Consider the following 13,334-nt stretch of genomic DNA (forward strand, 5'->3'; position numbering starts at 1 on the left):
GAAAGTATCTTGCCTTGTAGCAGAGAACAACACAACCCTGTAGAAGGTTGAAGGCAATCTTGAACACAAATTAATTTTTCACATAAATACCATAAATACAGGGAATAATGTCCTTATGGGAAATACGATTATACTGAAAGAAAGCCAGAAGCAGAAACATCCACTGAGGTACTGGTGTCGATTGGAAACTTTGTTATTGTTGAGTTGACAGGGAAATTGAAAAGTAAATTTATTGGCAAAAATTAATTGTCAAAGTTTGCTTGATGATCATTAATATTAAATCTTCTTCTTAAAAAAGGGAACTTCTGTGACATTTGTCTTCCCTGCAAATTATGATAAATATTGGATAGAAAAGAAACAAATAATTAGGGTGTGAATTCCCCTGGACTTTACACCTTCCCACATGGACTTGATGCTGATCTGCAACTTGTGAATATATAGTAAAGTGCCATGTTCTGGAGGCATTATTTGTGGGTGTCTCACTGAAGTATCACATGTTACGTTTGTCACACTGCAGTGGTCACAGATAATTTGCCAGAAAACCTTTTTTTCACAGTTTCAGTTTGACACTGGCCCATGAAACATTGGCTGTTTATTTATGTTACTGCCAATGAAATTTATTTTTTGATTCATACTTTTAAAGAACACAATTGTCTAAGTTACAGATAAATTCTTCCAAGTTGCAAAAATGTTACATTGGTCACATCTTTTAAAACACAATAAAAATGAAATATGTAAATTACCTGTGGCAAATATGTAAATTATCTTCATTATTTACTTTTGTAGGGAAGATCAATACAGTTAACAAACAAATAGTTTAATGTTAATTGGAGTTCAAATAATATTAGCTAAAACACAAAATATTATGTACAGAATGTTACAAATGTTACATTGGTCACTACAGAATTACCCTACAGTACAGATAATTCACAGCTGCAAGACAGTGAATATTGATTCAGTTGATGACTAGCAGCAGCACTTAATCACTTTGAACATAGTTGATTGCCATTGTCACCTGTCCTAGTAACCAGGAAAAATAATGAGGGCTGTTGAAGGGTTCTTGAGCTCATTTATTTAAATATTTATATTAATTTAAACAGACTTTGTGCAGCTATTCTTGGTAACATTTTGTGTAAAGTAATGTAGTCAATAAAACCCCTTGCTTTTTTAAAATGAATAAAAATTAAACATATGTAATAATAATTAGCATACTATATGACAATAGTCATTAGATGTGTAGGGCTTGCAGCACACTCTGGCACACTTGGCAGCATTGGTGTATAAACCCAAAAGAAGACAGGAAAAGCTAGTTCAGTTGTCCAGAGGTTGGGAGGGGGGTTGTATGAAAAAGGTGGATAGTGGGAAGAATAGTGTGGTAGCAAATTCAGAAGTGCAGGGTCCCTTCATGATAGTCACAGCCATGCTGCCTTCTAAAATTATACAACCTTCTTCGATTATAGAATAATCTGGCCAGGCTTGAATACTGCTTTCTCCTCTATCACTTTCACCATTTGACAGTCCTTTCTCACTGTCAGAGATGCTGCTTGAATTACTGAATTCAGTGTCTACATCTTTATCTCCTGCTGCTACCAAACTGCTTGATAATGTAGATGGAATGCTATCATCAGGATTCACTGTCTCTTCTTCTGTAATTACAGAATTCTTACTCTCCGCAACTTGGCTTTTTGAAGTAGGAACTAATAGGAACTTCTTTCACTCTGACTGGCTCTAAGCAGGAAAAGACTCTTCTCAGTGGCTAACACACTCTCCTTTCATGCTGATTGGCTCAGAGGACATTAGAGACATAGGGACCCTGCTAAGACCTGGCTCCTAAAAAAGTAAGGGGTCTAAGACAGCCCCCCCAAGACCATGGACGACTACACCTCTGAGTGGGAACTTTCTCCTAAAGCAAACAGTAGCCATGCCTCCCCCATCTGGATCAGTGCTGTGATTGGGTCAAAGGGGCAAAGCCTTCCTCCTCTACACCACAGTCTTGATCTGGAATGGGGGCTACCTGGTTGCTATTTACTTCAAAAAATATTTGCATGACTATTAATTAGGGTTTTTAAAAATGAAATCTGACTTCATTTTTTCACTTTTGCAGTAGATCATTGCAGTAGATCAGCATAGGACTTATCTTATAGGAGTTAGGAACCAAAGTTCACATCTTATATTTGTTTTGTCAGTAGAAGAAGTTGTCAACCTGGCATCCCGCCGTCTCTCTGTGAGCCCATCATGTACCTCTAGCACATCTCATAGGAACTACTCCTTTCGTCGTGGCTCAGTTTGGTCAGTGCGTTCAGCAGTCAGTGCTGAAGGTAATGCAACTTTAGACTATATATTAATTGTCCTGTTAAATGTCTATCAACCCTTTCTTGCACTATTAATATGTTTATTTAAAGCATTTCTACCCCGCTCTTCCTAGAGGAAACGAAGGCACCTCAGGTGCCAGTTCTTAAAGTTAGATTTTTTTTTTTACAATGAGCTGTTCAGGGAGAGGAGGAACCAGGTGGAGTTGGTCTCTCAGCAGAGCCACTGGAACAGCTCTGCTTTCTCATTTCTTCCTCTGCTGCAGCCTGGTGGAAGTGCTGTTCTTATGTAACAGTTGATGGGAGGGAGGATCCTGGTGGAGCTCTTTGATTCCTATTATGTATGTATGGTTTTGCTTGTAGCCTTAGGCCTAATTCATTCACAAGAAACAAGGCTTTTGTTTATTTTATTTAAAATATTGTTTACCCAGTCTGCATTGTGATAATAATCCCAGAGCGGGCTACTTAAAAAATTAACTTAACTGAAGTTTGTGATTGAGTTCTCCAACCAGTGTTTACAAAAATGCTCATATTAGGGAAAAATTTGTATTAAAATGAATATATTATTTATTATTTATTTTATTTATTACATTTATATCCCACCTTTCCTCCAAGGAGCTCAAGGTGGTATACATGGTTGTCCTCCCTCTCCATTTAAACTTCACAAAAACTGTGTGAGGTAGGTTAGGCTGAGAGGTTGTGACTGACCCAAGGTCACCCAGCAAGCTTCATGGCCGAGTGGAGATTTGAACCCTGGTCTCCCAGGTCCTAGTCTGACACTCTAACCACTACACCACACTGCATTACATTAGAAGTTGCTTGCAAGAATGTGTACATTAGTCAAAACTGTAGACAAAAATGTGCGTTTAAGGAGAAATGCTGAAGCATTTGCATGAGGATTTTTTTATATATTGTAAATTGTTGCAGAAACCTGAAGAACTGAATTTAAGATTGGAAAAATGAGAAATGGAGAGAACCAAAACCAACAGCTCCCTCCATCCTTAGCATAGTGTATCTTAGAAGGGTGCCTCCCATAGATGTTAATGCATGGGCAGATATGTATGGGAGAAGGTGCTCCTTCAAGTAGCCAGATCACAAGGTGTATAAGGCATCAGTTGAAGAAGTAACATGCTTGAATTATATTTATGTATTGTCCAGTGTGAAATCTTCCTATGGTGATATCTGTGTGCTCTAGGGTCATCTCAAGTCCATGAATCTCATCAGTTGTTGTTTTTTCTAGGTCCAGTATGTATTTTATTCTGAAGTGTAGTTGCTTCTGGAGAATCAAACAGTGAGGGCACTGGACCTGTATAGTTAACTGCTTGTGAAACAGTGCCAATGCTGGTTGGGCCATATTACCTTACTGGCTTCTCTCCTGTAGTTAAATGTGGTGCAACTCATATAAACACTAAACACATGGAACAGTGTGTGGTTCCAGTAGCAATGTGTAAATTAGGGCTTAGAAGCAAAGATGTAGAATAAGGATTCCATGTTTTGAAATTCCCTTCTCCTTTTTGAATGTTTGAATTAATTCCCAGTCAGTGCTAGATTAGACTGCAAATTAGAATGTTGTTGTTTCCATACTTGCAATGCTTTTTTGTCTTCCAAAGATTCATTGTCGACATTATCAACAGAGATCCATTATAAGTGAGACTTCACTTACACTGTGTCAATGTTTTCCCCTCTAGATGAGGAACACACGACAGAGCACACACCAAATCATCATGTGCCCCAGCCCCCACAGGCAGTCTTCCCGGCGTGTATCTGTGCAGCCGTGCTCCCTATTGTTCACTTAATGGAAGATGGAGAAGTCCGGGAGGATGGAGTAGCAGGTGTTGTTTTTAGTTTAAAGGTTTCGAGAATAATTAAAAAGAGCATGACAGCACAGTACTATGCATACAATCCTATCTTCAGTCAGAAGTAATTCTCATTGTCTTCCATGGGCCTTCCTCCCCAGAAAGTAGGACTGCAACCTAAAACTTTTGAAACATCCGCATTGCTAAAATCAGTATCTAGCTGGTAGGGAAATCTTTGCCCTGTATTTATATTTTAGGCAGATATACTTCTTTTATTGCCCTTATTCTCCCAACCAATCCATTAAAATTCTGCTACCAGGCAAGTCAAATTTTACAAGGCACCATCAGCTGATTAGATTTATTATGTAAATGATATTTGAATGATTACCTGATTACCATCTGGATATTGTAACTTGTACTCCCTTCAGCACTGGCAGAGTTTATTTGAAACTGTGTCACCTGTATTAGCCTAGAGACTCTTAACTATGAAATTAGTAGAGGGGAATGTATTAAAGAGATGATTTATTAGCAGAGCTCCCATCAGCCCCAGCCAGCATGGCCACTGGATTGGACAGATGGGAGTTGTAGTTCAAAAAAGTAACTTTTCCAAGCTCTGTTTATTAGTCTCTTTAAAATCTGCACTCTGGCTTCCTGTCTGCTCCCAGATCTTACACAAGCTTACACAAGTCTTTACCAACAATACCCTCCATGGCCTCCATGGCACTGAGCAGGGGGTGGGACTCAATGGCCTTATAGGCCCCTTCCAGTTCTATGATTCTCCCCCTTTCCCTGTCTTCTCTCTCCACTCTTATATCCCAGTGCATCCCTACCAGTGACCTTCACTCATCTAGATTCTCTGCTTCTAGCCATTGGAAAGTCTTCTACTCCCTCAAGCAACTTCATCTCTGTCTCCCTTCCTGCACTTTATCCCTGGAACTTCCATTCAGAACACCTCTGCGTGACTACCTCCAATGCTTTTCTTCAGATCTCTTCTCAAAACCCATCTTTCTATAAAGCATTTAGGACAATCCCCTTGCCCTCATACCCTGCTATAACTATTTCAGTTAAATACACGCCACTGAAATAATCACATATTATTCCCTTGTCCCTCCCTTCCATTTTTATCTCCTTCTTGCCTCTTAAACTAAAATGCTCAAAATGTTGTAACCTTTCTCATAGGGAATTTGCTTCAACCCCTTGATCATTTTGCTTGCCCTTTTCTGTACTTTTTCCAACTTTGCAAAACTCTTTTTGTGGTGCACTAACCAGAACCGTACACAGTGTTCCAAGGGCAGTCACACAATAGATTTGTATAACAGCAGCATAATACTGGCGGTTTTATTTTTAGCCTCTTTCCTAATGATCCCTTACATGGAATGCACCCTTTTTGCAGCTGCTCCACAATGAGTTGACACTTTTATTGAGACATACACCACAGCTTCAAGTTAATTCCTGGTCAGTCATTACCAGTATGATTTTTGGGTCCCAATGTATATCACTTTACACTTGCTTACATTGAACCAGATTTGCCATTTTAATGCCCATTCACCCATTTTGGAGAAATCCTTTTGGTATTCCTCACAATCCCTTTTTGTTTTTATCACCCTGAATGATTTGGCATAATTAGCAAACTTACTCACCTCACTGTTCACTCCTAGCTCCAGATCATTTATGAAAAAATTTAAAAGCACTGGTCCCAATACTGATCCATCCCTCCATTGCTTCCTGTTCTTAAACCACTTACCAATTTGTAGGGATAAAGGAGAAATTTGATTCAGTTCTCATTTAAAGCTGAATCTATAAAATGTGTACTTCCTGAAACTATATGAGAACCAAAACACAGCCATCCTTTGAAATTCATGCTCATCTGAATTATGCGATGCAGTTTATCCAACCAAAATGTTGACATAAATGCATATATAATAGGAAACTGTGCATAAAAATGAATATATTAGTGCACATACAGAAATGCATTATATTTGGAGGTACTGCTTGCAAAAATGTGTACATGAATCAAAACTGCATACAAAAATGTGGTTATTAGGAGAAATTAACTCATGAAGATTTTCTTTTTAAAAATTCACAAATTGCTAAAGAAATGTGGTGAACTGAAGTTAAAGATGGAAAAATGAGAAATTGAAAAAAAACCTAATTAACAGATCCATCCCTACTGATCCGTAAATGGACCTGGCTCCTCATCCCATGACTTCTAAGCTTACTCAGAAGTCTTTGGTGAGGGACTTTGTCAAAAGCTTTTTGAAAGTTCAAGTAATAATGTCTACCAGATCACCCCTATCCACATGCTTATTGACATTCTTAAAGAATTCCAAAAGGTTAGACAGGACGTACCTTTGAAAAGCTATGCACATTCTTCTTCAGCAAAACTTGTTCTTCTATATGCTTAGTAATTTTATCTTTAATCATGTTTTCCACCAGTTTTCTCAGAACAAATGTTAAGCTAGCAGGTCTGTAATTTCCCTCCTGGGTTACTTTTTAAAAATTGGTGTTACATTGGCTACTTTCCAGTTGTCAAGTATGGAGGCTAATCTAAAAGACAAGTTGCATATTTTTGTTAGATCAGTTTCAGATTTGAGTTCTTTAAGAATTCTTGGGTGGATGCCATCTGATATTGTGATTTGTTCATTTTAATTTAACAAAACCTACATTATTATTAAACCAATTAATTTGTTGCTTTCTACAAAAGAGATAAAGCAACTCACAACAACAAAAATTCATACAGCCCTTTGGTTAGTTCTAGAGCACAGCCATTTAAGCTATCCAGAAATTTTGTAACTTTGCCATAACTGACAGATTTACCCATTCTATTTGAGAGTAATTGAAGTTACCTACAACACTTCCTCCTTTGGGCGCCTCCTTGATTACTACTGCTTAGTGTCCTTTTGAGGCTTTTAAGGATTACTGTTCCTTTATTCAAAAGCTTCCTATTTCCAGGTTTAGTATTTCACTAAAATGGGCAGGAATGGGGGAACCAGAAAAAATAATACAAAGAAACCACCAGTTTACCCCCTTCCTGTCACAGAGAACAGAAGCTGATTAAATCAGAGATAGTTAAGGCAGAGTTTTATTTATTTATTTATTTTATTTAATTTATATATCGCCCTAAGCCCGAAGGCTCTCTGGGCGGTGTACATAAAAGTTCATCATTAATGTCTCAGCAGCACTAAAGAGGAAGCTATTTAAATGGGCTGAACCTGCAAGGAGGAAACTTTTAATTTTTAATAGGAAAGGACATTTGCTGAATGTAAGTAAATATTATGGAAGGATGGGATCTTTGCAGAGGCAAAGGACATCCCTCTATGAGGTAGCTCTAAAATATGACTGTAGTCCCAAGCACACTTCCATTATACTTGGGCTGCCTTCAAGTCGCTCCCGACTTATGGCGACCCTATGGATAGGGTTTTCATGGTAAGCGGTATTCTGAGGGGGTTTACCATTGCCTCCCTCTGAGGCTGAGAGGCAGTGACTGGCCTAAGGTCACCCAGGGAGCTTCATGGCTGTGTGGGGATTCAAACCGTAGTCTCCCAGGTCGTAGTCCCACACTCTAACCACTACGCCACACTGGCTCTCTCCATTATACTTAGTGGGATTTATTTCCAAGGAGACATGAATTGTGTTGCACATGTGGAACCTCCATTGTAATTCCACTTTAGGCTAATTGTGAAAAAGCATTTGTTGTCAAGTGGCTCATAGTTTAAAATATACAATGCACAAAGAATTGGTTTGTAGAACAGAACAAAATAAGGTGGTTTTAGGCTCAGGAGGCTGAATGGGACCTGGCCTAAATGAAATGATGTGAAGCAAGCCTGGCCATAGTCCAGTAAGTGTTACATTTACTTTTTCCTGAAATGAGGCTGACTAGCCCTCTTCTGTTGTCTTGTGCAGTGAGTGCTGTGGCTCAGCAAGTCCTATGGAACTGTCTCATTGAAGATCCTTCTACAGTTCTTCGACATTTTCTGGAGAAACTTACTATCAGCAATCGACAGGTGGGGGCCCTGTTTTCTAATATGCACAATTAAAAGGTCTTTCTCAAAGACTGCATTCAGATGTTAACAATAAATTCTGATTTATCATTACATGACCGAGCCTCAGCCTTGAGCCTTCCTCCTCTCTTCTCCTCTGGGATGACTGCAATGACAAGATTGGAAACTTGTGCTTCTGTTTTTGATTGATTGCGGTGTAGCTTTATGCCCAAACCCAGATAAACAGTGGTTAGTCTTAACCATGGTTATTGAAACAAGCTAATATCAAACCTTGGTTGATGAAGCTGACTTGTTTCAAAAAACAGTAGTTAAGATTAACCACAGTTTTTGGTTCAGATGCAATGCTATGTAAAAATAAAAACTGGGAACAAAAAAGGGTCCTACAAACTACCTTGAATAATGTATACAGATACTTTATGACAAATTAAAAACACTGTGCAAATATAAATACTAAAGTCTTAGAAAACTAAATAGAGAAAAGCATGTATAAAGAAACCAGTAATGAAACTGAAAAACTGACATCCAGACTTCAAACTTTATGGATGAGCTGGAAATGTTTATTTAGGGGGAGGGGAAAGGGAGAAATAAAATACACCACTATCTAGACTTTAAAAAACCCAGTATTTTCTCTTATCAGCAGTTATGTCAATGGGTTCCAGAGTTTCAATTTCCCTTTTTTCACTATCTCCAGATAAGGAATTTTCTGTCTATATCAATTAAAATCTATATATCAATATGAGTATTTTGAAAAACTAATTATGTGTTCAGACACATCCTCCCGCATCCCACAAATATAATATCTTAATTTGCATTAATAGTTTATCAACAAAAAAGGGGAAATGAATACACAAAGGGAAATTTCGGCAGGAGTTTGATCTTTCCTTATTGAACCTGGAGTCAGTTTATTGTGAGCTCATTGTTGAGAGAGAACTGTATAAAAATAGCGACCCAATGGCATTTAACACCTCTAAACTAGACAACATCTATAAAGTCGAAAATAATAATTGTTGGAACTGAGCCAGAAACAGCAGAGTTCTTCCACATGTGATGGACGTGTTACTTGGGCATTTTTCAAAATGCTCAAACACTTTGGAAAAAAATTGTCCAAGCAATATTGCCCTTTACTTAAGTTAATATACCTATGGATCCTCTTGTTTGTCTTCTTACTTTTAATACCAGATTTATAGTGTAATCTAAAACATGTCTACTCAGAAGTAAGCTCCATTTGGTTCAATGGGACTTACTTCCAGATAAGTGTGTATTGGATTGCAGCCCTCAACCACAAAAGAAATACAAAGCAATATTAACTGCTCTGCTGGTTGCTTGACTGGTTTATGCTTGTCATTGGAAATGTAAGAAGATGCCTTTGAAGGAAAGGTGGCTGGGGAACTTCTGGGAACTTCTTTTATTGGTCAAATTGATGGCATTCCCTAAATCTTTAAATGCATTTGAAAAGGTTAATGGGATATGAAGCTTTGTAGCTGTTTTTATAAGTAACTTTTTGTCGCTTGGCTATGACCAATTTGAATGGTTAAACCCCGTAGTGACAGTAACATTCTACCTATTTTGAATGTATTTTATCTTACAGAAAGGTGAGCTATCTTTTAACTTTTGTATATTTTTATACTTTTATTAAAATTAAAAAGCATTTTAAAAAAGAATTGGCCAATACACTTTAAGGCAAGATTGGGCATTTAGTAGATTGGGGTACATATCTAGGCCTTCATTCTAGGTTTTATGGGCTTCCAGTTTAGCTGTCCTTTAAAAGAGAATGCCCTCATCATGAATGGGAAGGCGGCCCACCTTGTAGTGCTGGGACTTTTAAGAAATGTAATTGCCCGTCACACCTTTTAGGTATAATCATAGAATCATAGAATAGAATCATAGAATCATAGAGTTGGAAGGGGCCTTGTAGGCCATCGAGTCCAACCCCCTGCTCATAGCAGGAAATCCACAGCTAGAGCATCTCCCACAGATAACTGTCCAGCCTCTGCTTGAAGACATCATCCTCGTCGCCCTCTTCTGAACCCGCTCTAACTTGTCTATATCTTTCTTAAAATGAGGCACCCAGAACTGAACACAGTATTCCAGATGAGGCGTGACTAATGCAGAATATAGTGGGACTATTACTTCCCTCGACCTGGAAACTATAGCTCTGTTTATGGATCCCAAAACCGCGTTTGCCTTTTTTGCCGCAGCATCACACTGCTGGGTCATGTTCAACTTGCGATCCACTACAATTCCAAGGTCCTTCTCACACGCACTACTGCTAAGCCGGGTATTTCCCATCCTGTACCCGTGCATTTTGTTTTTGTGGCCTAAATGCAGAATCCTGCATTTGTCTTTATTGAATGTCATTTTATTAATTTCAGCCCAATTTCCTAGTCTATCCAGGTCCCTTTGGATAATAACTGGTCCTAGTGGAAACAGTGATGTAAACAAATGCAAAGTATTTATATGTGTTTGTGAAATGGATTCATTTGATGGAAAGAGTAAAAGTGAGTTAAAGTTTGTGAAGAAAGTCTTCAGGCATTTTGTAATAAAGCTGAAAAGCAAATTCTGCTTTTATTCCAGGATGAGTTGATGTATATGCTGAGGAAACTTCTGCTCAACATTGGAGACTTTCCTGCTCAGACATCCCATATTCTCTTTAATTACTTGGTAAGCTGTTCTGAGGCCCCTCATAGAGCCCAAATTATATGCATTATCTACACATCTCTCAAAGATATAAACACTGGCCTGTTTCACACATCATGTTAAGCTGGAGTGTAATTTACCATGACCACGCAAATGTGTTGGCTCCCAGCAAGGGGCTCACACCCGCTTTACTCCTTCCCAGTTTTTTAGGTCAGCCTGGGACAGCAGCTAAGCCAAGGTCCCAGGCTGACCTAAAAAACTGGGAAGGAGTAAAGCGGGTGTGAGCATGGCATCTGAACTTGGGATCATGATTAATGCCTCTCCTCTTTAACTGCTACCTGTAACCATAGGACAGATCTTGGCTACCAATCGTAGTTGAGGAGGGATCTTAATCACAATCCCAGGTGCGGATGACATGCTAAGCCAACCTTAGCTTGGCTGCCATGCCATGCTGACCCAAAAAGCCCAGGGAGAAGCAAAGCAGCTATGATCTCCTTGGGAGCCTGCACATTCTTGCTAAGCCATGGTGTGGTTTAGTGTGATGTCATATTTTGGCCTGGCTTGCACATAATGCTAAGCCATGGTTTGTTGATTGTTTATAAACTTTGGTTTATGTTAACAATGGCTTAGTGTTAAATGTGAACACAGCTGTTGTGTCACATTCAAGAAAAAAATGTATCCCCTCTGCTGCTTCTGTCTCACTTTCAGTCATTGTTATCAATGTTTATTTGACTTCAGTCTTCTGAGAATGAAGGGAGTAGTTACATTGTTCTGTATTTCTTTTCTCCAGTTGTGCAAAATCACCTGTGCTTTGTTACAGATTTTCTTCCTGGAGGACTGTAGTCCACTGAATGGAAGCATGGAGCAGGGAAACCTAGGCTCAATTTCTATAGTGGTGGTGGAGCTAGTCGTCATAGTGTTACGACAGGACCTTGAACTTCCTCATAAGCATAGCTCACTAGAAATCCAAGTCCCCAAAAAGAGAGCAGCAGGATCTTTTGCTGGAGTTACCCGCACGTCACTCCCAGAGCATGTATAATTTTCCATAGGAGGTGGGCCATCACTGTGGGAAATAGTTCCACCTATCGTGCGAAGGCAAGAATGTTTTTGAAGTCAAGACTAGGGACGTCATGCCCCTCCCACTCCCCAGTTCATTCTTGCCTTCGTACGAACAAGATTGGAATTACACGTAGCATTTAGCTAAGTCTCGTATTTGTTTGTGTATTTGTGTATTTGTTTTCAAATCCTTTTTTTTCTCTTTTGTGTTTAACCTACTGAGGGTCCCCTCAGAGACCGCGGCTGCGGCTCTCTTCGTTTTTCCCCGAGCTATTCTTTTCAAGTTATTTTCTTTCCTTGACTGGGGGCTCCCTCTGAGACCGCGGCTGCGGCTCTCTTTTTGTTTTTGGCAGTTTTCGAGTCCCCCCTCCCCCCGGCTCTGTTGTATCCGTTGCCTGGGAGTTCCCTCAGTGACCGCGGCTGCGGTTATCTTGGTTTTGATCGTTTTGGAGCTTCCCCCCCCCCGGCTCTGTTGCTGCGGCTGCAGCTCTTCCGATCTCTGTGGGAGCTTGCAGCTGCGGCTCCTGCCGTTACCCCATCATACCTTTTTCCTCAGATCACCCTCGCTACGTGGCTTTAATTCCCACTGCGAAGGGCTTTGCAAACGGCGACGGCGGCTCTCTCGGCGGCGGCTGCCGCTTTTCCCTTACTGCCTGTTCCCTTCTGGGGATTCCTTTGAGCCGCTAGTGCGGTTTTCGGCCCCGCTGCTTCCCCTGCTAGTCTGTGCTGGACAGTCCTTCCCCCCACTCCGTCCCCAGACGGCCGCCATTGCTCCTTCTCCCTCAGCCTTTTTTGATCGTTTTTTCCCGCCCTTTTTTCCGGGCGCCATTTTTTGAAATTCAAAATTCCCACCTTTTTTGTTACCATTTATTAACCATCGGATACCCCCCCTGCAGGCTATCTATCTGTATGTTTGTGTATATGTGCTGCTGACAAACTTACACAGGGCTGATTTACACACATTTTTACTGTGGCTGTAATCCTAGTGGCTGAATTATATTATCAAGGCTGGAGCTCCAATCCTAGTGGGCTGGATTGTATTATCAAGGCTGGAACTTTAATCCTAGTGGCTGGATTACATTATCAAGGCTGGAGCTTTAATATCAGTGGCTGACTTGTATTAAATCTGATTTACATTGTATATCCTGCCCCCTCTGGGGCCGTGAACAAGCCAAAAACCCAGCCTACAGCACTAATCTGAGTGTGCCAACTCTAAAACAGCCTATATTATATTAACGCTGATACCTCAGTGCATTCTGCCCCCTCTGTGGCAGTGCATTTCGCCATCTGCCAGTGTATCCTACCCCCTCCGTGGTAGTACGCTGTGCCAGTTCGGGTCTTTACATCCTGCCCCCTCCGTGGCAGTGTACTGCACCCAGGTTTATATAAGATGGCAGAACAGCCAGGCATGTCACCATCAACACACATGGTGCCAGATCAGCCAGACATGCCACAATCAGCCAAGCCACAACATCCTAACACGTCTAAGACCAGACATGCCAAAGCACTGGCTAAGACAAAACATCTTTCCAGCC

General features: G+C 40.1%; 1 protein-coding gene across 1 annotated transcript in view; it reads left to right on the forward strand.

Moving 5' to 3' along the window:
• Window positions 1-13,334, forward strand: part of UNC80 (unc-80 homolog, NALCN channel complex subunit) — a 341,822-nt gene that overhangs the window by 203,046 nt on the left and 125,442 nt on the right. Inside the window, exons 35-38 of the mRNA XM_061607866.1 lie at window positions 2,187-2,318; window positions 3,998-4,141; window positions 8,009-8,109; window positions 10,681-10,767. Of these exons, the coding sequence (XP_061463850.1) occupies window positions 2,187-2,318; window positions 3,998-4,141; window positions 8,009-8,109; window positions 10,681-10,767 (464 nt within the window). The remainder of the gene's footprint in view (window positions 1-2,186; window positions 2,319-3,997; window positions 4,142-8,008; window positions 8,110-10,680; window positions 10,768-13,334) is intronic.

Source organism: Rhineura floridana, chromosome 2 (genome assembly GCF_030035675.1).
Source record: "Rhineura floridana isolate rRhiFlo1 chromosome 2, rRhiFlo1.hap2, whole genome shotgun sequence".
Classification (NCBI taxonomy): Eukaryota; Metazoa; Chordata; class Lepidosauria; order Squamata; family Rhineuridae; genus Rhineura; species Rhineura floridana.